Source organism: Chaetodon trifascialis, chromosome 21 (assembly GCF_039877785.1).
Source record: "Chaetodon trifascialis isolate fChaTrf1 chromosome 21, fChaTrf1.hap1, whole genome shotgun sequence".
Classification (NCBI taxonomy): domain Eukaryota; kingdom Metazoa; phylum Chordata; class Actinopteri; order Chaetodontiformes; family Chaetodontidae; genus Chaetodon; species Chaetodon trifascialis.
The window spans coordinates 7,586,971-7,608,748 of NC_092076.1; the positions used below are offsets into that span (position 1 = coordinate 7,586,971).

Sequence of the window (21,778 nt, forward strand, 5' to 3'; positions counted from 1 at the left end):
CCAGCCTACCAAAGTTAACGTTAGTTGCTACATTTTAGTTTTCCTATCCTTTAAACTCTGATAGCTCAACTGCTATAACTAGCTATAGGTAGCTAGCTAGCAAGAAAGCTAACTATCCTTCTGCCACCAATCTAAGTGTCCACCATTCAACATTAATGTGACTTAACAAAACATGGCAATGATGACGCCTTTTCAAACAGTGTAACTTACCGTCGATGTCTCAGTAAATCTATAACGATCTTAAATCCGCACAGTGGGTTCGCTGTTTGTTTAGATGTCTTGCTACTAGTTTACGACAAAGACTGCGCTTTACGTCTGAAACGGAGGCATTCTTACCACAGATTTCAAAGTCATATGGATGGCTCTCATGGACCAGCATTCACTGCACGGTCGTTCATTTCTGGTTGTAGATCTAAACATTATAAACGGCCCCTGTGTGTCGTAAAGCACGGAAACCGATATGTAAACGTCAACCGACTAGCTAGCGTTAGCTGAAGAAGTATTTTCAAAGCTACAAAACATAATTTACACTTTTTTTTTTCGTGTAGCAAAATTGCTAGCAAGCTTTCCAGATATATATTTTTATATTGTGAGGTTAGCCTACGTTTAGCTAACGTTAGATAGTTTGCATTATGGACGTTTTACGTCCATCTCTTATCAATATAAACGGAAGAATATACAGACGGAATATTATTAAGGAAGAACATTATGAGGAGGAAGAAGATTTTTCCTACATGGAATCACCAGGTAAGTAAATTCCTGTCAGTGTGTCCAGCTGGTATGAATATTTGTATGAAGTCCCAGACAGTAGTGTCAGACTGTAGCTACAGTTTCCTAATAAAAGAAATCAAAACTATATGTTATCATGTTTAGAGAGTGCCGACCTTGCAGAAGATGAAAGTTGTGATACTCACTTAATTGAACAGACCGATAAAGGATTCCGCTGTGCCATTGATGTCCCAAGTGTTCTTTACAAGTAAGTTACCTGCAAAATACTCATGTTTTCATTGTTTGTATGTTCTTCAACTTGAGAAGCAGAAGAGGTTTTGTTTCCAGGCAGTTTAACATGTGTCTCTTTGTTTGGTTCACAGATACATCATTGGGAAAAAAGGAGAGACACGCAGACGTCTGGAGTCTGACACAAAGACATCTATCAGCATCCCAAAACAAGGAGTGGAGGGACAGATTGGTGAGGACAAAGAGCAACACGAAACAGGGTCAGAGAGCAGTTTCTGAAACAAACATTTACACCTGACTTTCTTCCTTTGCCTGACAGTTATAACAGGTTCCCAGAAAGCCGCAGTCACATCTGCAGTCACACGAGTTGAGGTCCTTGTGGAGAGTTTCCGGAAAAAGCAGCCTTTCACGCACTTCCTGTCCTTCCCCCTGAATGATCCCAAAATTCAAGAAGGGCTCCTGAGATTTAAAGATGAAGTCTTGAAGCAGTGTTCACAGGTACTGCAGATGGAAACGTGAAGATAAATGGTGACGACGAGGGGCAGCAGTGGCCATATATTTTTTTTAAGATCAGAACATTATGTCATTGATAAATTCTGTATTCACAAGTTGTTTTCTGATGGGCAGGACCATGGAGTAGACGAAAGCATCTTTCAAAACCCTGCAAAGCTTCACCTGACAATCGGCACCTTGGTCCTGTTGAATGACGTGGAAGTGAGAAAAGCATGTGAACACCTCCAAGAGTGTCAAAACTTCATCAGGTAGGCCCCCAAACGAGGTTGTTATATCATTTGACACAATTTTAACTGTGTACCTAAAGAAGACTGTCTTAATTTGAGACAGTGAAAACACAGACAGTGAAACATAAAATCTGAAGGCAACCCGAAATTATAGACCTAATGTGCCAGGTGGATCACAGTAATCTGCTTATTTGCTGTCTGCCATCAGAGACCTCACAGGAGGGAAACCTCTGCCGCTGGAGGTGACGGGTATAGAGTACATGAACGATGACCCAGCTATGGTGGACGTCTTGTATGCCAAAGTCAATGTGAAAGACGGATCTGACAAGTGAGTGTATCTGTGACAAATCAAGTGAAAAAATAAATGAATTACAAATTTGTCACCTCAAGTTTTTATTCTGCTGGATTTCCACAGTATCTATTTTTTTAAAATGTCGCTGCTCTTAAGGTTGCAGGTGATTGCAGACCGGCTGGTAGAGCACTTTGTCTCAGTGGGACTGATGGTCAGAGAGTGGGACAGAGTGAAGCTGCACGGCACTGTGATGAACACTCTGTTCAGAAAGGACTCCACAGGTAAAGGCATTGCATACACAGTGTGGGATAACTAGCACTGCGCCTGAAGCTTGTGTAAAAGCAAAGTCATTGACCTGCTGTGATCAGATTGGTGGCTCCTGCCCTCAACCTGTTTGTCCCTGTTTTATCACTTTGCTTGGACCTGAGCTGCAGTGACGACAAAGCTGAAGCTTGAACAATTACAACAACAAATTCCTGAATATAGGCATCAAGCAGTTAGCTCTCTGTTTGGCCACAGCTCTGTTTACGTGCACCAAGCGGCGTGTTTTCCAAGTACTCTGACAATGGCTTCATTCATTTTGGCCATGGATAAAGTCCAGCCCCAGTTCTCAAATTTGTACTGAGCTGACCAACAACACAACGCAAGCGAGGGGCTGTGTCACTGCTCACAGTGTTTGCCAGCCTGTTGACGAATCCTATTAAAATTCAGTGTTTTGTTTTTTCACAGTGGTCCCTGTCTCACAAACTAAATGACCTTGATTGCCACCTTTCAATTTGCGACTGTAGCAGCCAGGGAACATGTTTGTTTGATCAGGAGATAACATCTTTTTTTTTTTGTTCTGTATTACAATTTGTCAGCTTGTCTTTCACACTCTGGTGTTTTTCCAGTTGAAGATTCGGGCGGCCCAGGAAGGCAAACCATTAGCGAAAGAGAAGCGTTCGATGCCAGAAACATATTAAAGGTTAGAGGAAATTTACTCCGGCATGTCCTTTGATATACTGCTGATTTACAAACATCCACACTCACTGTTTGACTACTGTTTATGACAGAACTTTGGAAGAAATAAAGCATACCGTAAAAGAAATGAAATGTAGTAAAAGTAGAAAAGATCTTTGTCACTCTGTTAAGGCACCTGCAGCAATATTGCATCAAAAAACTGATGCAACTTGGTCTGCATGCTTGACACGCTGTGTTCAGGCTTTTCAACTGTGGTTGACATTTTCACTGCATTCGGAGTCCCATGGGGATACGAGAGCCTGCCAATTAATGGGTCGGATTTAGGTCTGTGGGGAGTAACACTCTGATGCCACTCTAGCGTGCACAGAGAGTAATCAGGTTTAGTCAGGGGGCTTCGCAGTTGCAAAAGGTGTTATGATTTCAGGCTGGTACTAAATGTTTTGTTCCTGGACCAGCCGCGATGCGTAATTAGACGTTAACCCACCCGATGTGCTCAGAAGCCAGTCATGGTCACCTCAAATCACAGATGAAGCATCTACACAGGCCTTTTTCTCATGTTGACTTGTTATTAATAACATTAGCAATGCTTCTGTTCTTTTCAAGGGTGAAGCTGCCAGATTCAGTGATTAATTTGACTACTTAAACCTGCGCTTTTCCTGCTGTGGCATGTCAGGAAGTGGTCCGCGTAAAGAGCCCGCTGTGTGCTTTTTTTTTTTGTCCTCTGGTGCCTGTGTGTGTGTGTGTGTGTGTGTGTGTGTGTGTGTGTGTGTGTGTGTGTGTGTGTGTGTGTGTGTGTGTGTGTGTGTGTGTGAGAGGCAATGTTATGCTACATAGAAGTTGCAAATCATGTGAGAAGAGCTAATCAAAGAGGCAGCTCTGCTAACAATAGTAAGACAAATGCTGTTTGCTATAGGAACCTAATTGGAGTGATCATGAGCCAGTTAGATCCTGGTCATTTATGCTTTATCAGTGCCATCTTACAATATTTAACCAGAAATGCTAAAAAATAAGGTGCTGAAACTCTGTTATTGGGTAGAAAGATAAAGAGCATGCTGCTAAAGAGAATATTGATTAAACCTGTAATTTAGGGGAACAAGAATAGGTCTGCATGGCTCAAAGAGGAGTTTTGATTGATTTTTTTTTTTTTAAAGAAACACAGCCAGACTATAAAATGTGACACTGAGTTGACACTGCAGATAAAGAAAACTGTGACATCCACCTTCCCTCCTTCTCTGGTGCCGAGAAGGTCTTTGTTTGAACAACAAAATCCTTGATTTTCTTTTCTCTCAAAATGACACGAGGGTGCCTACCACATGCTCGGTGGCCCGTAACCACGGTAACACCGTGTTTGTGAGTGACAGCTTATCATCTTTTCTCCATAGTCGGCTCGACTTTTTAAACACATCGCTGACTTTTCCCGATCATTGAGTGGTTAGGCTGCTTTGTTATTGGGAACGTGAATTCATTGTGATGCAAATGAAACCACAACGCTGATGAAGTTTTGTTTTATTGAAGTTTTTATTTTAATAAGGCATTTGCTGTTTTCATTACAGAAATTCGGTGCTCATTGTTTTGGAGACGTCGAGCTGAATAAGGTCCTGCTTTCCCAGAGATACTCGACAGATTGCACAGGTTACTACACCTCTGCAGGGAGCATCGACTTCTCATGAGCTTCAGCTGGGCTGAGCCTGAGCCTACTCCAAGGTGGGAAATTAATGAGGAAATCAAGTCTGCAGCTTAGCAGATCATTGCAGCAGTCTTGACGCTTTTGTCCAGTAGGTGGCAGCATAGGGTTTTATTTTTCATTGCAAATGGCTGGTGCCTGCATGTGAACCAAATTCTTTGTTTTCTGAACCCCCTTGGGAACAACTTATGCGGAAAAATAAAATGATCTGAGCCCAGAATGATTGAAATTTCAGACTAAAGCTCATTCAAAAGATAAAACGTGCATGCAAAATCACTCTGAAATGCTCTAGGTAGTCAAGTTTTTGTACTTCAGTCTCCAGACAATTGCTTCTCTTCAGGGAGTCTGAGTCAAACAACATCAAAGTGAATGACACGACATACATTTTAATGGAACGGGAAATCAAAAGAAAACACGAGAAAAGAATTTCCATCAAAAACTTCGTTCCTGATTTTGAAAATAGCACGGTTTGCTTTTGCAAGGTTTGTTGTCTTCAATGGAGAGATTTCATTTTGTATGGGATTCACAGAAGAATAATAGTTTGTCGGTGGTGCTGTTCTCATGCAGCAGATGATTGACACCGTGTATGAAACTGGATTGTTGAAGATTTAAAGTCATGTCAGAGTCGGTCTCAGGCTTTGGGTCGGTCTCGAGTGAAGGTTAAATTGTCTGTAGAGTTTTGTTGAACTCTGGTGAAATCTAACTTTCTACTCCACTAGATTTATCTGGTGATTATTATTAAGAATCTACATAGAAATAGTAACCCGATATAACGTGTCGTATAGTTACAGATTAACCTACCCAACAGCGTGTAAAGTAGTTAAAATTGGCTCCACCTCGACCAGCTGCAGCAGTGACATGCTTGCACATTTATGCAATATTCAACACACAAATATAACACATTTAATAATACGCTTTGAAAGGGAGAATTCTGCATAATGTCGACTTTTTCTTTAATACTTTAAGTGCATTTTGCTGACAACACTTCTGCACATTTACATTTTGAATCCAAGATGACTACTTCTTCTTTTGTTTTGTGCTGCTTTTACTTAAAGGATCCACGTGTGGTTGAACATTTACTTTCTTGTCACATGGCAGATATCAACATCCACAGCGTTACTCATTTTTCACGCCCTGCCCATCACACATATGATCAGTCCGGTCATACAGAAGTCCCCTCACCTGTAAACCATCATTATAGCTAAGATAGTTTAACAGTCTGAACATTTCACAGTATAACAAATATGAAATTTAAGGAAACCAGGACAAAAAGGAAGGAAATGTCTTAATAATACTGTATTTAGATAAAACAAGAAAAAGCTTTCCTAGCTGTCGAAGCATCCTGGTTGACTTTCACCCTGACCTGCTCTCATCTACTCACTGCTGCAAGTTAAAAACAAGTATTATCCAGTTCCTCTCATCTCGTTGCCTCATGAATGTGTTAATGCGTCACTGACATGATTTATTACACCGCTCTGGGTTTTTTTCCATCTTTTTTTTTTTTTTATCAGTGCCCTTCCCACACGAACCACAACCTTGTTCCCACTTCCGTCTGCCTGTTGAGTGTGTCAGTGAATACAGACGTCGGACGCAGAGCCCGGCCACTTGCTTTCGCCGTCAGAGCTGTTTTTTTTCCCAGCCCTCCCCTCAGCTGGCGATGCTCTCTGCTTGGCATGCAGGAGGGCGATCGCGGAGCAGCCAAAAGTTACACTGATGAAAACTGAGGGCGCTTTTTGTTTGTCAGCTCTGCCATCCCGTGCTGTCCACCCTCCCATTTCAGCAGTGGCGTGACTCCTTTTTTTTTTTTTTTCTTTCCCCCCTGTTCTCGTGGAGCCATGTCAACAGACGCCATTAGACAGGGACATGCAAATTTCGTCATCGGAAAACAGCCAGCCGAGCTGTCCGAGCATCGACTGTGGCACTGTCTGGGCATAAAATGCATCTTTTCAGACCCAGGAAAGCAGCCTAATTAGCCACTCCTGGTCTCCTGAGAACATGCCTGTTAGTAGGTCAGGAGTACACATCCAACATAACGGCACTCTCAGGTAACAGACAGACAGAGGATTCTGGGAATTGCCAATACTGTGAGCACACAGAGGGGATGGAAGAGAGACAATGATTTGGAAGTTAATGAGATTCATCCTTGTTTCTTTTGGCAGGGACACGATTAAGGATGCGTTGGGCAGATGTCCTCACTAATGATGGTCGTGAAAACACATGTGAAGGAACATACGTCATCCGCAGAGAGACTCACACGCTTGTGACATTTAACTTGCCAGTATTTCAGCATGTTCAACAGCAACACGTTTATTTAAATGGCCATATATGTTTTGTTGCGTAGTGCAGGAACACATTGGAGCAGGGCTGCAAGGAACGAGCATCTTTCAGTCAGTCAATTACTGGATGATTGTCTTGATTAATTGAACAATAGTTTGGTCTATGAAATGTCATAAAATTTAGCATTTTTTAGCACAATACAAACATCTCATAAATGTTTTATAAGGCACAATAATTTAGCTTTAAGAGAATTATGAATTCTCCTTTTTATGTTATTGCAGCTGTATTTCACTATTTTGTCATTTATGCTCTCTTTATTGTAAACACACCAATATTGTAGCGTGTTCACCATTTTTTTTTAATGTTCATAAACTGCATATCAGTGCTAAAGAGGGTCTTTTAATCGCCTGTTTGGTCCAACTAACACACCGAAACCCAAAGATATTTAATGTATAAACAGAGTAAAAGGACAGATTTTTGCATTTGAGATGCTGGGGCCAGCCAAAATGTGGCAATTTTGGTTGATAGATGATTAAAATGATCATGTTATCACATTCATATCATCAGAAATAACAAACGTGTTGCATTTCCACAGATTAATCTATGGTTTGAGCTCTGATTTGGATTGACTCATGTTGCTATGCATGTCTGAGTGGGTGAGCCTGCTTATTTTTTCTCTCCCTGCCACACTCTCACCCTAATTAGTCAGCTCTGTGCTTCCTGCTGTGGGAACTTCCAGCGTGACCCCTGAGATTTCGAGACTAGCATGTGTCCCTTTCAATAAGCCTGCTAAATGAGACCTCAGTGTCTGTTTGTGTTCCCGCAGACCTGTTTCCTCTGTGGGTATGCGTCCTTATTTCTGAAGATCTGAGGAGGCGCAGGAGCTGGTTTTTAATTAAAATGTTAAGCAGTGTAGTTGTCCTTGTAGGCATGTGTGCATGTGCCTGTTTACATACATGGATGAGTCACATAGCCTGCATGTTTAGAAGGCCGGCACGCTACACCCACTGACAACAAGCCTTTGCGAGGTAAAACCCGTGGACAAAAACACATTTTCCAGTTTTCTTTTCTTTGTCCTGAAAGAAAAAGCTGCGATTTTAAAGGAAGTAAAAGCAAAGAAATGCCTGTGATGACCCTGTAACACTCTGAAAACTTACAATGAACCTTTCAGTAATTCATATCATGTTTGGTAACTGAAGTCTTGTGTTATCTCAACCAAGTATTGTTTAGGCCTCGGTCCAATTTGCATATTTAATTTCATGCCAGTTTTCAAAGTGGCCTTTTTTATGCCGAGGCTGTTTGAAATAGGTTTTATTTGATCAATGTCAAACTTTTGAGCACATTTTGGGTTTTGATATTCAGAACCGCACTATGCAATTTTTCATAGTGTAATTAGAAATTAAGCTTTCATTCAGGAAGGCCGGCATTAACATCTGGTGAGGGAGGAAAAAAGCCGATGTTTGACAGACGGGACCTGTTTAATACAGTAGATATGTTTGATTTGCACGCTCGGAGTAACTAATAATACTATGAAATCGATTAAGCACCTAATTACCTTTTAAGGTCATGCTGAAGTTATACCCGTGTGTGTCTAAGAGCACACATGTTGATTCATTTAACAGAGCGATGTGTGGAATATTTTAAATCCAATTAAGTGAAAGGATGAACTTGACAGCAAGGGAGCACTAAGATGACATTTCAGAAGGCAGCATCGGGCTCCTGGTGTCATGTTTTCTCCTTAAGCTTGAATCCTGAGATTGTTCTCTGAAGGTCTTTTGATTGATCAAACGTGTCTATCCATGAAAGTTAGAAAGGTGATCCTGTAAATGATCCTGCAAAATAAAGCCGACGAATCTTTCAAATTGGATGTTGTTAGCGGTGAAGTATGACTGCACGCCGTCCTTTGATTTTTTTCCTCTTACGTTGGATGTGACTCTCCCGTCGAGTGTCACCGCCGTTTGAATTTCACACTAATCACTCAGTCACTAATGGGCACGAGCGGCCTTGACGGACAGCCGAGGCTCGAGTTTTTGAAACGTCTAATCTGTGTCTCCAGCGAGAAGGCAGGTGATCCCTGCAGCGGCTCTTTATCATTCAAAGTGCTGAGTCTGGAGGCTGCCTGCAGCTGTCCACGTCTGTTTGCTGCTCGAGGCATTCACACCGGGAGGAGAGGCACAAAGTCAAGTGTGTTTGAACAGCAGGTAGTCATTCAGTGCTGCCGTTTACTTCATGTACACACTGCACTGTAAGGCTGAAAAATGGGGCTCTAACAAATTTTCATTATTGATTAATCTCGATTGCGTTTTCTTTTTTCTTATATAGGTGTTTAAAATCTTAGAAAATACTGAAAAATGCCCAAAGCAATTTAGTAGAACCCAAGGCAATCTCTCAAAAACCCACACGTGTTCACTTTACAATGATATAAAAACAGAAAAGCAAACATTTGAGGTGCTGGAAGTAACAACAAACATTTTTGCTCACCATTGTTTACATGATAAACTGTTAATTTGAATGTTGTTTCACCGTGACGTAAAAGCAGTTTATACAGAAACGCTAGGACTGAAGAGGTCGGATGACGCCCTTTATTTCAGTTTCAAATTGATTAAAGTTGAGGTGAGTCTTTCCGGAGAACGATTATTGAATTCAATTTGAAATTCAGTGAATATCTCCTCTCGGTCTGCTAGCTGTCCATTCAGCGTGCACGCTGAAAAGAAAATCTGTTTTTTTTTCATACACAGCCCTGGCTCGGTAGATGGGAAAGAAACAAAGTGGCTGGGATTGAGCCACATGACATTGTTCCAGCCAATCAGCAACAGGTGGCATTTGTGCTCATGTAGGAAAAGGGGGAGAGGAGGGAGGGCAAATCTGGCATGCAGGAGGAGAGTTGATAATATCAGCAGTCGTTCTCCAGAATGACTCACCACACCTTTAAAACAGGTCAATGTATTAATTAATGTTTTTATTTATTTTAAATGGGGGCAGCAGAATGAGTTGTAAACACATTAACATATTTTTTGATGTTATGGCAAAGGTGTCAGCAAACAGATACAAGTCTGATATTTACTCTTTTAGCTCTGTTTTTCTCCACCAACTCCTGAAGGAAAAACTTTAGCTACCCCACTGTGTTCAGCTAGCTTAACTAGGTCTGCTGTTTGGTGCTGAGCAGGTAATGTATAGCAGGTTTATCAGAGCTTTTTATGTGACAAACAGCCGCCTGCTGCGGTTTGACGTGACGCTGATGAGAGCCGTGAGAATGAACCAGAACAGCCAGAGACCAAAACAACGGGCTGAAAGATGCTAAAACACTCCACAGAGGAGGGTATGTGCAGAGTCAGGTGATTCGTCACCACAAACGGCCCCTTTCACATTTCACGACTAATTGTTTCAGCACCGCAGGCGACAATCGCTTCAGGTTTAATACGCAGAATTTGAGATTTGCTGCTGTAAACTCGTCCTCTATCGGAAGCTTCTTAAACAAATCATCCAGACTTCTATTCAGATGTTTTATTCATCCACTCTAAAGTGTTGCAGTGTGAAATCCCTTCATGCTGCACTTAATGCTATTTCTTATTGCTAGGATGTAGAATGAAACTGATGGGGATTTGTCAGTTATACCAGTTGGCATAAACTTGTTAATGTAGACTAAAAATAAGTCATCTGCTGAGACCGAGCGTGTCAGGAGTTCAGAATATTAGCCCGTTTCTGTCTATTGTGCACATTTAATTGAAAAAAGGTGCTGCACTCTCTTCTACCCCTGCTGCAGCTGCCCGCAGTGCAAAACAGCAGCTACCACTAGTTCCTGGCAAAGGCAAACTGCTGTCAGACTGCTCTCAACTAACTTTGCACTTTTAATAGCTGTGTGACCCAGTTTGAATCCAAATGAATTAGATCTATACGCATTTATAGCAGCTCCACTTACAGCTGTAAGTCACTTGAGATTACTTATTAAATGCCTCCCGATGCGGTTTATTCTCTCCTCAACTTTCAAAATAACTTCTTTTGATGCTTCTCCTATCCAGGAACTTACATTCAGGCTATTTTTATTTATTTTTCGTGTGCACTTTACAGTGGCAGCACCTATCACAGGCAGTAACTGCCTCACCAACAGGCTTCAGTTGTGGCTGGAGAAGAAATGCAGGAGCAGAATTGGTTTTTATTGTGTTGTTGTGTCATCAGTATTTTATGCTGTAAAGTGCAGGCTTTAACTGTTCAGATGGAACATGCACAAGTACATTATAAAACAGAATATAAATAATAAGAAAGTAAACTTTATTACATGTGTGATTTACTGTAGCACACTATGCTAAACCCACTAACATTTTAAATAAAGTTTTACTGTTGTTTCTATCACACTGGAAAAATAAATCTGAGCAGATCTAAATGTAACATGATTAAATCTGGGATGTTAATAATAAAAAATTAAGTTTCTAACTTTACATTAATAGATCTAGTTTTGAAATTAAGCTGCATTTTTCAAAACATTGTGGATTTTTTCTGTATTTCCGAAAACATTTAAGAGCCAAAAATTGCAGTTCCTTTAATGGCCACTTGAGGCTGATTCCAAAAGCGAGTCAATCCCCATAGACCCGCTATTAAAATGCCCAACTTAGCAGCAGAAATCAACATGTTAGCAGCCTGGTGACGGCCAGGACGGGTCCTCACAATTGATGGGGGACATCACAGATACTTCTTCCATGTTTTATACAGTCTGTGTTAGTAACCATAACTCTGTCGGCTTTGGCGACCGCAAGACCTATCCAGCGTCTCAAATGTGAGGATTGATTGGAGGTTTGGCATCTGTGGGTGTTGCACTGTTTGTCAGACAAAACAAGCAAAGGTGAAGACATCATCTTTGGGTTTTGGGAAGCTGTAATTTGCATTTTTCACTTTTTTATGACATTTTATAGACTAAATAACGTGTTAATTAATCAAAAAAATAGTCACCATAGACATTGCAGATGAAAGCAATCGTTATCTGCATCCACAGGGTGCTGTAAACTGCCAATATTGATCACTGATCATGCGTTGCAGGTCATCGATGGACATGGCGGATGGAAAGCGCTCTGGCTGATGAAGAAACTCAGCTGACAGTAAAGCACAGCAGGGAAGCGGCACTGCATCAGATAATGAACATGAATGGACTCACAGCAGAGTGTCGCTGCATCTTTTGTGGAAATGAGTTGAAAAATGAACATTTGTTTGGGTTGTGTTTTCCTTCACGGTGGCAGGAGGTGCTACAGTTTAACATTCTGTTTAAATCTGGCAGGAATAAATAAATGTGTAAAGCATCCACCCTTGGCCTGTTGCAATTAATTATTGTGTACCAGGAGTTCCTGAAGCGATCCTCGCGGAGTTGTTTCATCTTGGGAGAATATGTACAGCCACGATAAGCAGCCAAGCTCGTGTTGGGCCTCATGAGCTGTTTGTAAGACAGAAAAGGAGTGTGCTGTGTTTAATTTGAAGACAGCAAATATTTACAGATAAGCAACCCTTCAATTTTTGCTGCTTGTAGTGTTGTCTGATGTTATTCAAATGAAGCCTTCCTCCCCTCATCTCCTTTTTGTGTAAACTGAGTATGCTCGGTGAACAGGATAGATAAGTTTTATCAACATCTGCCTCGAGAGGAACAGGGGGAACTGATGACATCAGTTAATCTCTTCACAATTAAGGGCACTCTTCCACAGCGTGACTCTGTTATGTAGAAGAGGATGTTAAACCAGTTGTATGGAGCTGCTTCCATGTTTGAAATATAGGAGGCTGCACATCGCGCTTCTGTCTTGGATGTGTCGCTCAAATCAAGTCGAACGCTGGTCCTGAAGCGGTCATTAGAGGATGTACACACAAACATTAAAGCCCATACAGTGGATGTTCTGCTCTGTGAAAAGTCAGATAGCTTGCTGATTAAGGTAGACTTTTAAATGCAGGCTGGTTACGTATTTCTGATTTCTTCTGTGATTCAAGGCCAGATTTGGAGTCCACTGCTGGCTGGATAAACAGTCGACCTATCAGAGCGGAATGAAGAATGGAGGTCATTGCTAGAAAGCTACCAGGCTACATTCATGAACAGACGCTATAAAAATGGCAGAAATTAAAGCTGACTTCTAGAGATAACAGCTCTTAAATTGTCCCTAGAACTGAAGCTACCATTGCTCCCGTTTGAAAATGATGGTGGGATATGAACTGATTGATTACGGTAAAACAAAATGAAAGAAGACCCCCTCCCTACCTCAAGAAGGTATCGACAAAAGCCAACAACAACATGAGGCCAAATGAATGAAGAAAAAAACGAAGGTGCGAGTCAGTCTGATCATGAGGCTTTTTTTTGACATCAAAAACAGCTCAAGTTCAAACAGAGTTCTGTTGCTTTAAACCAAACCTGCAGCAGTTTTCTTTCTTCATCTATCAAAACATTATGGAAGAGCTTCTAATCAATCAGTCAAGGAAAAAAAAGCACCTCTGGCGGGATCCTAGCAGGGTAAAAATAAAAAACCATCTCGCTTACAGCTGGTGTTTACGGCTTCATGCGGACTCCCAGATACACTGCATAGGTACTGGGTACATTATCCAATCAGAGGGTCACAAAAAATAGGTAAATTAGTGCATAGTATTAAAAAAAGTGTCACAATTGGTTTGTCATTCCCATATTAACCTTTTTTTATGAGCAAAAATAACTCCAAAATAGGATGTTCTGGATCAATTATTGAATAATTCATCAAGTATTTATGTCCTGTTTCCTGTCCATATGTACTGTTGTGACAGTTGTGCATGTAACTGATGGAGGTTGCATTGACACAGACATCATAAATAAACACACCAATTGCAAGATTTTTCAGCTTTACACACCTGAGAGCACTCGCAGCCAAAATCCACACACACCCTCCGGTTGAAGCTAACAAAAAGCTGAAACTTTTGCTGTTTTCTATCCATATTCTATGCCTTGACCACTGTTCCTGGCAGGAAAACTTGAGCAGCTATTATTTTAACATACAAAATGACCATTTCAGCATTCAGCAACAACATCACATGACTCTCAGCCACAGAAGGGCTGTCGGAGCCTCAGAGGGGCAGGAGACCTGTAGCTGAATGCTAACGAGAATCTGTGATTTCATGGCATCCGCTGTCATCAAGATGGAGAGGCCCAAATGGTCAGTAATTTGAAAAGTGAATCCATTTGTCAGGGGATCCTCAATAAGCAGATCTACTTTAAATGGAGCGTTTACACAGCGATCTAAAGGCTGTCACCGCCGCATTTGAAGAGACGAATGGGCCAGATCACAGCTGAAATGATTAATCTGGTCGAGACATTGATCTTTGAAAATTCAATCTCTGTGAAGTACAAACATGCTAGAAAATCATTTCTGCCTGCGTCACATGTACTGGAGGCATAACAATGGTTTGCTGTGATTGCTAGTCCTTCATGGCTCCTGGTCACTACGCTGCAACTTCAGATATCGATGGAGGAGGCGAGCTTTTAAGAGCTCTCTGCAATTAAAAAACAAAGATCCTTTGAGTCTTCTCATCCCTCTTCGGAGATAGCCCACTCAAAGCTTTCATCAATGTGTTTTCCATTTGCCGCTGCTGTTCTTGCACACGTAGGACTCCCTCAGGATAGCTCTTCTGCCACAGACAGGCTCTCTAATATAACAATAACTAATGGTGCAAAGCAGAGCACACTCTTTATATGCTTCCAAGCGACCCAGTTCAGCTGTGCGCCCATCAATCTGCAGCACGTTCATCCCGACCGTGACTGATGACAACCTCTTGATTAACACATCATGTCCAGCACCTCGTACCCTTGGCATGCACAGCTGGCTGACGCTGCGGGGACGTTTCTCTCGCTGCCCTTGCTGCCCAGCTCTGAAGCTCTGCACACTCAGGAAAGCCTGCATCTGCCACATCAACTATTTTGATGCCAGTGTCGAGAGTTAGTTTGGCCAGCTAAGCAGCATCCCGGGAATGCGATCCTGCCCCTGGCTGCTCAGGCTCGGCCAATACTGGTAACCTTAAACTCGAGTGAATCAGACCAGAGTGCTGGATTATGTTTATCTTCATGTGGATGAAATGGAGAGTGGAGGGAGCGAGGGGAGGGTTTAGGGAGCAGCAGGAATAACGTGGGCAGACTTAAAATGATGTGCAGGTACAGCAAAAGCTCTGTATGTCACGGATTCTTGAGGAGAAAGTAGCATCACGGCAGCAGCTCCCATACTGAACAGATCGACAGAGCCATTCTTACAGTGTAATGTTCAAACCCGTCAGTGTTTTGATATCAAACAGGCTCATTTGATTCACAGGGCCATGTGTTAAGGCACAAAACATGCATGAGACAGTTTTCTGTTCGATGTAGCACTTGAATTATTGGTAGAAATGAAGCATGAAATGGTTACCTTGATTAGAATTGATCCCCTCACTTGTGGAGAAACTGACCTCATGGACATCTCTAAGGATTCTTCAAGCTATGGCAGCCACCACTTGTATATGTGTTGTACTCCTCATTCTCAAGTTTTCCATTTGCACTGTCACTTAAAGTACTTATATTACACTGCTGCTGCACACACTGCATATATTTTCTGTGTGTATATGTGTGTAGCCTATATATATTTATGTGTATACCTAACTGTACATCTATATTACTGCTGCTTTTATATACTTTATTGCCTATGTTATTGTTACAAAATAAATGCAAATATTTGTTTACACAGGGGGCTACAACTGCATTTCATTGTGCGGCCCTGTCCTGTATAATGGCAATAAAGCTGAGTATACAATATCTATGCACTGTATTGTGTTTGTGATATATTGGTGACTTGAGGCAAGCAGTGTAACCGGGGTTGGACTATCTACTGGGGCAAAGTGGGCAGGCTCGGGCTAATTCTGAGTCAGCTGAAACCAACATTTAATTAAAGTTTGTTTCGCCATCTGACCTGCGAAAGCACAAGATCAACTCATAACAGGGACCTTAACAGAACAGTTTGACATTTTGGGAAATATGCTCATTCGCTGTCCGTCAGCGAGTTAGACTTTCATGTCTGTCTGTTAATTATACGACAGCCTGCAGCCCGTTAGCTTAGCTTACCATTAGACAGAGGGAAACAGCGTACAACAGCCTATCTGCATCTCTGGAGCTCACTAATCAACAACTTTCATTTGTTTAATCCATAAAAACCAAAACCAACATGTAAAAACCACAGTGTCCTGTTTAATGGATGATTATGTGCCGGACAATTTCCTGGCAGGGATCAGTTACCAGGCAACCAGCAGAGGCTCTACAGAGTTACTGCTCCAGCAAAGAAATGGACGGGCGCACAACTCACATGAAACGGCAAATGACGGTTATTTAGTGAAGTTTAGAGGTGCTGGGAGGCGGTTTTTGTTACCTTTCAGGGCCCAGCTAGCCGGGCACAATGACCCCGAGGTCAGGCCATGTTCGCTCACAGACAGCGGGAGGAACAGGAAGTTAACATTAGGGACTCATTTTAGCCCCAGGGCCACTTATTAGGTTACTCTGGCCAGGGTATGACCTCATTATGGCAGTAGGAGGGTATGGAGCAAGGTCTTATGTTGTTTTGTTTGAGTCTACTTATCGTTAAATTCACGATAAAGTATTAACGACAAGAAACAACAGCCTGTCATTAATGCAGCGGAACCTTCTGGACTGGAGTCTTGTTTTCCCAATTAATGGACCCAATCACAATTAATTAGCAGCTATTACTGTAATCAGCTAATCTTTTGGTTATTTTTCAAGCAAACATATGAAACATGTTCCTTCTCAGTTGTAAAGATTTCCTCCTATTCTTTGTCTGATTGTCTAATAAACTGAATATGTTTGGGTTTTGGACCGTTTGACATTGGAAGACATCACCTCGGACTTTGCGAAATTGAAGCCTAATGGACATTTTTCTTCTATGATTAATCAAGAAAATAATCAGCAGATTATAACGTTGTTTCTAAAGTGCTGGAACAGTATTTAAATCTACTTTAGAGGTGAATTTTTGCTCCGTATTTTAAAATTGAATTAGCACGAGCTGCATAAACACAGTCCCCAAAATAATTTGCATAATAAAGCCGCTCAGTGGTGAAGCCGATCTATCGTAAAGGTTTGTTCCAGCTACTTTTACATCTGACAGAGACTCAGATTTCACAGTAAAACACCTTACAGACACAGCTGATCTGAGTCACTCTCACACGTCCTCTCTCTGTGCTGCTAATGAACACAGTCAGAATGAAATGGAGCTCATCCTGAGCAAAATTTAACCTAACGTTCCCTGAGGGCCCCTGGGAGTCCCTCAGTGACCCTCAGCAATCAACGGAGCCCCATTTGGGCACCACGGCCTTAATGGTATCACCTCCGCTGCAGCCTTACCCAGCATCCGTCACATTTCTCAACATTATTGTTTAATTGAGTCACTCCTCGGCTCTGCTATAGAGCTCAGTTCAATGAGTGTTATTGGCATAAATATTAGACAGACGCTGGCTTGTTTCCAGAAGCATTTTAACACATAAATAAAAGATGATTGATCATCAGCACAACAATAAACATCTGTTCCACTTGTATGATTCATTGGCACTGTGACTATCCGGACTTCCAAGTGTGTGTGTGTGTGTGTGTGTGTGTGTGTGTGTGTGTGTGTGTGTGTGTGTGTGTGTGTGTGTGTGTGGGCTGCTTACAAACAAGAGGGGAAAAAAGCCCGAAAAAGACACTGAAATAATGAAACCAAGTGAGCAGAAATAAATGATTAGTGCAGGATCTGATCTCTCCTTTAACTCTCTGTCTCCCTCCTCTCTCTCTCTCTCTCTCTGTCTCTCTGTCTCTGTCTCTCTGTCTCTCTCTCTCTCTCTCTCTCTCTCTCTCTCTCTCTCTGTCTCTGTCTCTCTCTCTCTCTCTCTCTCTCTCATTTCCATTCAGTCTGTTGAAGCAGCAGCAGCAGCAGCAGTCTTGTATGTGGATCCTTGGCAAGAGGACAGCAGCAGCAGCAGCAGCAGCAGCAGGAGATACATCCCAGACCAAACTGCCTGAGCACCATGGTCGTTGTGCGAATCGTCGCTTGCCTGTGCCTGCTGGTGGGCTTCTCGCTCCAGGTGGACGTGAAAAGTGGCAAAGAGGCGGCAGGGAAAGCCGGGAATTTCATGGAAGATGAGCAATGGCTGTCAACCATCTCCCAGTACAGCCGTAAGATCAAACACTGGAATCGCTTCAGAGACGTGAGTGGTGTGTTTAGTGTGATCATACGAGCGTGTTGTCGTACCTCATCTCCAGATGCTGTCCGTGAACGCAGCGCGGGGTGTTTTCAGAGGGCATTTTTGCGCACAGTTTAACTGTCGCTCTGAAGTGCAAATACACGCAATAGTAGTTTGTGCTAAAAGAAATACTTCAAAACATGGGGAAAAAAATCGCACAGGATGCTATGTGTACAAAGATTGCATGTGCGTGCGCGTGCTCGTGCCTGATAAATTCATATATTTCATTCACTGACAGCCCTTTGAATTGGCTGATATGCCAAACAAGCTACTGTTTTATGATGTGTTTCTACGGTTAAATTGACACTTTTATCTATGGACCTTCTTATGTGAGAGTGGATGAAATACAACTCAGAAGAAATCTTTGACATCAGCCCAAATCTCCAGAAAAGCCATGTCCAAGATCCTTTTGGCTAAATGTGATATTCCGAACAGTGTCTATATTCACTGATCAATACCCATTGATCTACCATATTACTCATGGAATATAGGGCTCACAGTCAGGAGGCTTCCAGAGCCTTGAGATGGGAAAGAAACATAGCAAGACATCGTTGTGTGTATCCCTAAATCACAAATATCAAGTCTAAGGGAATGAACATTGCTTATTCCCTTGTGGATGTGTTGTCCAGACTTCATTCTGGGCTGTAAAGGGACAGCTTTGTTTATTCTGCTCAGCCATGCCATAAGGACTATTCACTAGAGATGGACAATTTAACAAATTACAAACAGGATGAATCTCCTGCAGACATAAATGTATTCATCGCAATTAGAGCTGAAACAGTTAGTCAGACCGAAAATTAATCAGCAGCATTTTTCCTACTTTATGCTTCTCAAACGTGGGAATTTACTTTGTTAGATATAATGGCAAACTGAATATCTTTTGGCATTTTATAGATTAACAGATAAATGAAAATAATTCTGCTTGCAGGGCCTTATTGCAACCTTTAACAAATAAATGGCTTGAATCCTAGATGGATGGGTGATATTGATAAAATCTATCACAGTAACATCATGATTACAATATAATGTTCATTGTGACAGGAAAGTCTGTTGAGACACCATTAGTGGATAAATATCCAGATGGGACTGTCAGGTTTGTTTTTTTTTGTTTTTTTTTTGGTTAATCCACCAAATTAAATACCTGATAAATCAAGGTTAGGCATAATCCTGTAAACCCAACATTGCCACGAAGCCGTTCTGTTCATGAATTTGCACCATTGCACACAATGGCCTGATACACACAGAGATACTGCAGGATGAGCCACCTCAGTGTCAACAGTTTAGCAGATAGAAATGCACCAATCCAGGTCTAACAGGGCGAGAAATTCTTTTCTCTCTCATGCCATCAAAGTGTTAAATCCTGAGGATGAGTCTGCTGACAGCCAGTCTTCCATTTAATGCCGATGGGGGTCTTGTTTTAACCTTTGAGGACCTGGTGGGATGATGATAGCTGGACGTGCACCAGGAGTTATACTGTGCTGTCACTACTATATTTTGTAAGTTTGTGTGGTGCATTTTAGCGCATGATTTACATATTTTGGGGGATCATTGTTTCAGCTGGCTGCAAGACAAAGGTCCCCTCTGGGACAATAAAGTTGAAGCTGAGTTGAATCCAACTTTTTTCCCACCCTATTCCAATACCTCAACTCAGGGTGTCTGCCGAGTACTGATCTGATGCCAGTGCTCAAATTTTAATGTCTGTGTATCTCACTGTGCAAAGCTCGTCGGAACCATTTTCCTATTAAGTCACATGAGACCAGGGAGTGGGCATCCGGCTAATTGAATGAATGTCACTGATAGCGAAAACAACATTTTATATGACGTTAACGTGTTTTGGTTGCACTCAACACAAGACAGGAAATATGCACTAATATGCACTCTGGTTTATTACTCAGCTAAAACTAATGCAGTTTAACAAAACAGCCCAGCAATAAACTCTACTCTCATAAAGGTTGTAATGTTGTAGAAATTGTTTTAGAGAAGTGTTGCTTCAACTTTATGGTCATTTTGGACGTTTCTATTTGCGGTGCTTTTGAACTCTATTTTGTTATAGCCAGCGGGGGATATGTGGGCGGTGGGGAGACAGCGAGCATGGCAAGGGCTTAGGAGGTTATGGCGTCAGGTGTAGCTCATTGGTACCAGAGCACAAATCGGGATCTCTGAGGAGGAGTTCATTACCAACAGCTCAGATCCAAACCTTTACCATGACATCCGGACCGTCGTTTGATCTCATTGCTGAGAAAAATCACCTCAGACAGATAGTCTTATCAATGTTGGCCAGACAGTAGCTGTCTTAATTTGGGCCGTGCTTGGTGGAATGCAGGAATGTGTCCCACTGCCCTGGACCCCTGAGGGCCCAGAAGGCTTGCTGGAGAATTTCTAATTGAATTGCAAATTTGTGTTGTTATGCAAAATTGAATATTATCTTCGCTGCATGGTTTTTCCTCACCTGTCTGATTGGATCGGTGCTTGACTGACAGAAGGAGTGAACGGGGAGGGATGGGGCCTTTCTGCTGAGCTTTTGGTGTAATATTTAGGGCATGTAAACCCCCCTAAGAACATTTCTAGGAGTCGGATGTTGCATGCATCTTCTATGCATTTTAATTGAGTTTTTTCTGGATTCTGAATTTGACACATGCAAAATGTTGGCGGGAATCTTCACATCCCCCAGAAAAGTGAGGCGACATAAATGCTGTTAATGGTGGCGTGAAAGGTAGCAGCTATTGGACAGGCCATAGCTAAACTGGGCTCACAAGGAATATAGCAGTATTATAACATATACTCTACAAGGATACTGCATGTAGTGTAGTGTCTATGTGTTTCAACTAATCATTTACTAAATTAACTGTTTAAAATATGAGAAAATTGTAAAAAAAGGCAATTACATTTCCAAGAGTTCAAGGTGACATCTTCAAATAGCTGTTTTTTTTTCGACCACCAGTTCAAAATCAAAAGATATTGAATTTACAATGAAATAAAAAACAGAAAAGCAGCATTTTTGAGAAGCTTCTCCTTCATCTACCAATGATAGTACCTAATTTGTATGTTGCTTTGGATAAAAGTGTGTGCCAAATGACTAAATGTAAATGTTAAAATTAGATTCCTCGACTGACAAACTGATTAATCAGCTAATCCCAGTGGATTAATTAGTCTTTTCTGTAATTTATCATTAGAGAAAGTCTCTTAAATGTCAAAGTCAAAACAAATCTGTTGATCAGTTTCATTAAAGTTTAATTAATCTGCTGTGATTAAAATTTGTAAAACTTTGAAAGATGAAAAAGTAACAGTTGGGTGTGTGTGTGTGTGTGTGTGTGTGTGTGTGTGTGTGTGTGTGTGTGTGTGTGTGTGTGTGTATGTGTGTGTGTAGTCAAGTGTGTGTAGTGATATGTAGTCAAGACCTCAAAGAGTATTCACTGGTATTCAGACAAACGATTCTATAGTAAATACATAATTATAATGAGGTTATTACAGCAACATGTGGAAGCTTTATGGAGTGAGGAACAAATGTGACAGGAGTATAGCAGCACAATGATCAAATCACATTTCATATAAAGCATGGACAGTTATACTTTCACATTGCCGATTTAAAAGGAAATATACGCTGAGATGCTTGTTCATTAGACCTTGTTCATG

General features: G+C 41.5%; 4 protein-coding genes across 6 annotated transcripts in view; 2 read left to right on the forward strand and 2 right to left on the reverse strand.

Moving 5' to 3' along the window:
* Positions 1 to 21,778, reverse strand: part of sar1aa (secretion associated, Ras related GTPase 1Aa) — a 239,404-nt gene that overhangs the window by 170,017 nt on the left and 47,609 nt on the right. The gene's annotated exons all lie outside the window — the stretch shown is intronic.
* The window catches only part of anapc16 (anaphase promoting complex subunit 16), a 29,467-nt gene that overhangs the window by 2,160 nt on the left and 5,529 nt on the right, over positions 1 to 21,778 (reverse strand). The window contains exon 2 of the mRNA XM_070991072.1: positions 211 to 243. The gene's annotated coding sequence lies outside the window, so the exon portion shown is untranslated. The remainder of the gene's footprint in view (positions 1 to 210; positions 244 to 21,778) is intronic.
* ascc1 (activating signal cointegrator 1 complex subunit 1) lies at positions 211 to 12,200 on the forward strand. Of its 2 annotated transcripts, none has more exons than XM_070991070.1 (10): positions 211 to 747; positions 874 to 976; positions 1,092 to 1,189; positions 1,277 to 1,455; positions 1,585 to 1,718; positions 1,906 to 2,025; positions 2,146 to 2,270; positions 2,880 to 2,953; positions 4,503 to 4,653; positions 11,942 to 12,200. In XM_070991070.1, the coding sequence occupies exons 1-9, from the start codon at positions 633 to 635 to the stop codon at positions 4,617 to 4,619; spliced, it is 1,065 nt and encodes a 354-aa protein (XP_070847171.1). In that variant the 5' UTR covers positions 211 to 632; the 3' UTR covers positions 4,620 to 4,653; positions 11,942 to 12,200. The 2 variants fall into 2 exon arrangements, with proteins under 2 accessions (XP_070847171.1, XP_070847172.1); XM_070991071.1 differs by lacking the exon at positions 11,942 to 12,200 and adding an exon at positions 6,793 to 8,770 and having other exon boundaries at positions 382 to 747.
* The window catches only part of LOC139349979 (testican-2-like), a 43,119-nt gene continuing 39,168 nt past the window's right edge, over positions 17,828 to 21,778 (forward strand). For both annotated transcript variants that reach the window (XM_070991067.1, XM_070991068.1), the window contains exon 1: positions 17,828 to 18,118. In XM_070991067.1, coding sequence (XP_070847168.1) covers positions 17,930 to 18,118 — 189 coding nt within the window. In that variant the 5' untranslated portion in view covers positions 17,828 to 17,929. The remainder of the gene's footprint in view (positions 18,119 to 21,778) is intronic.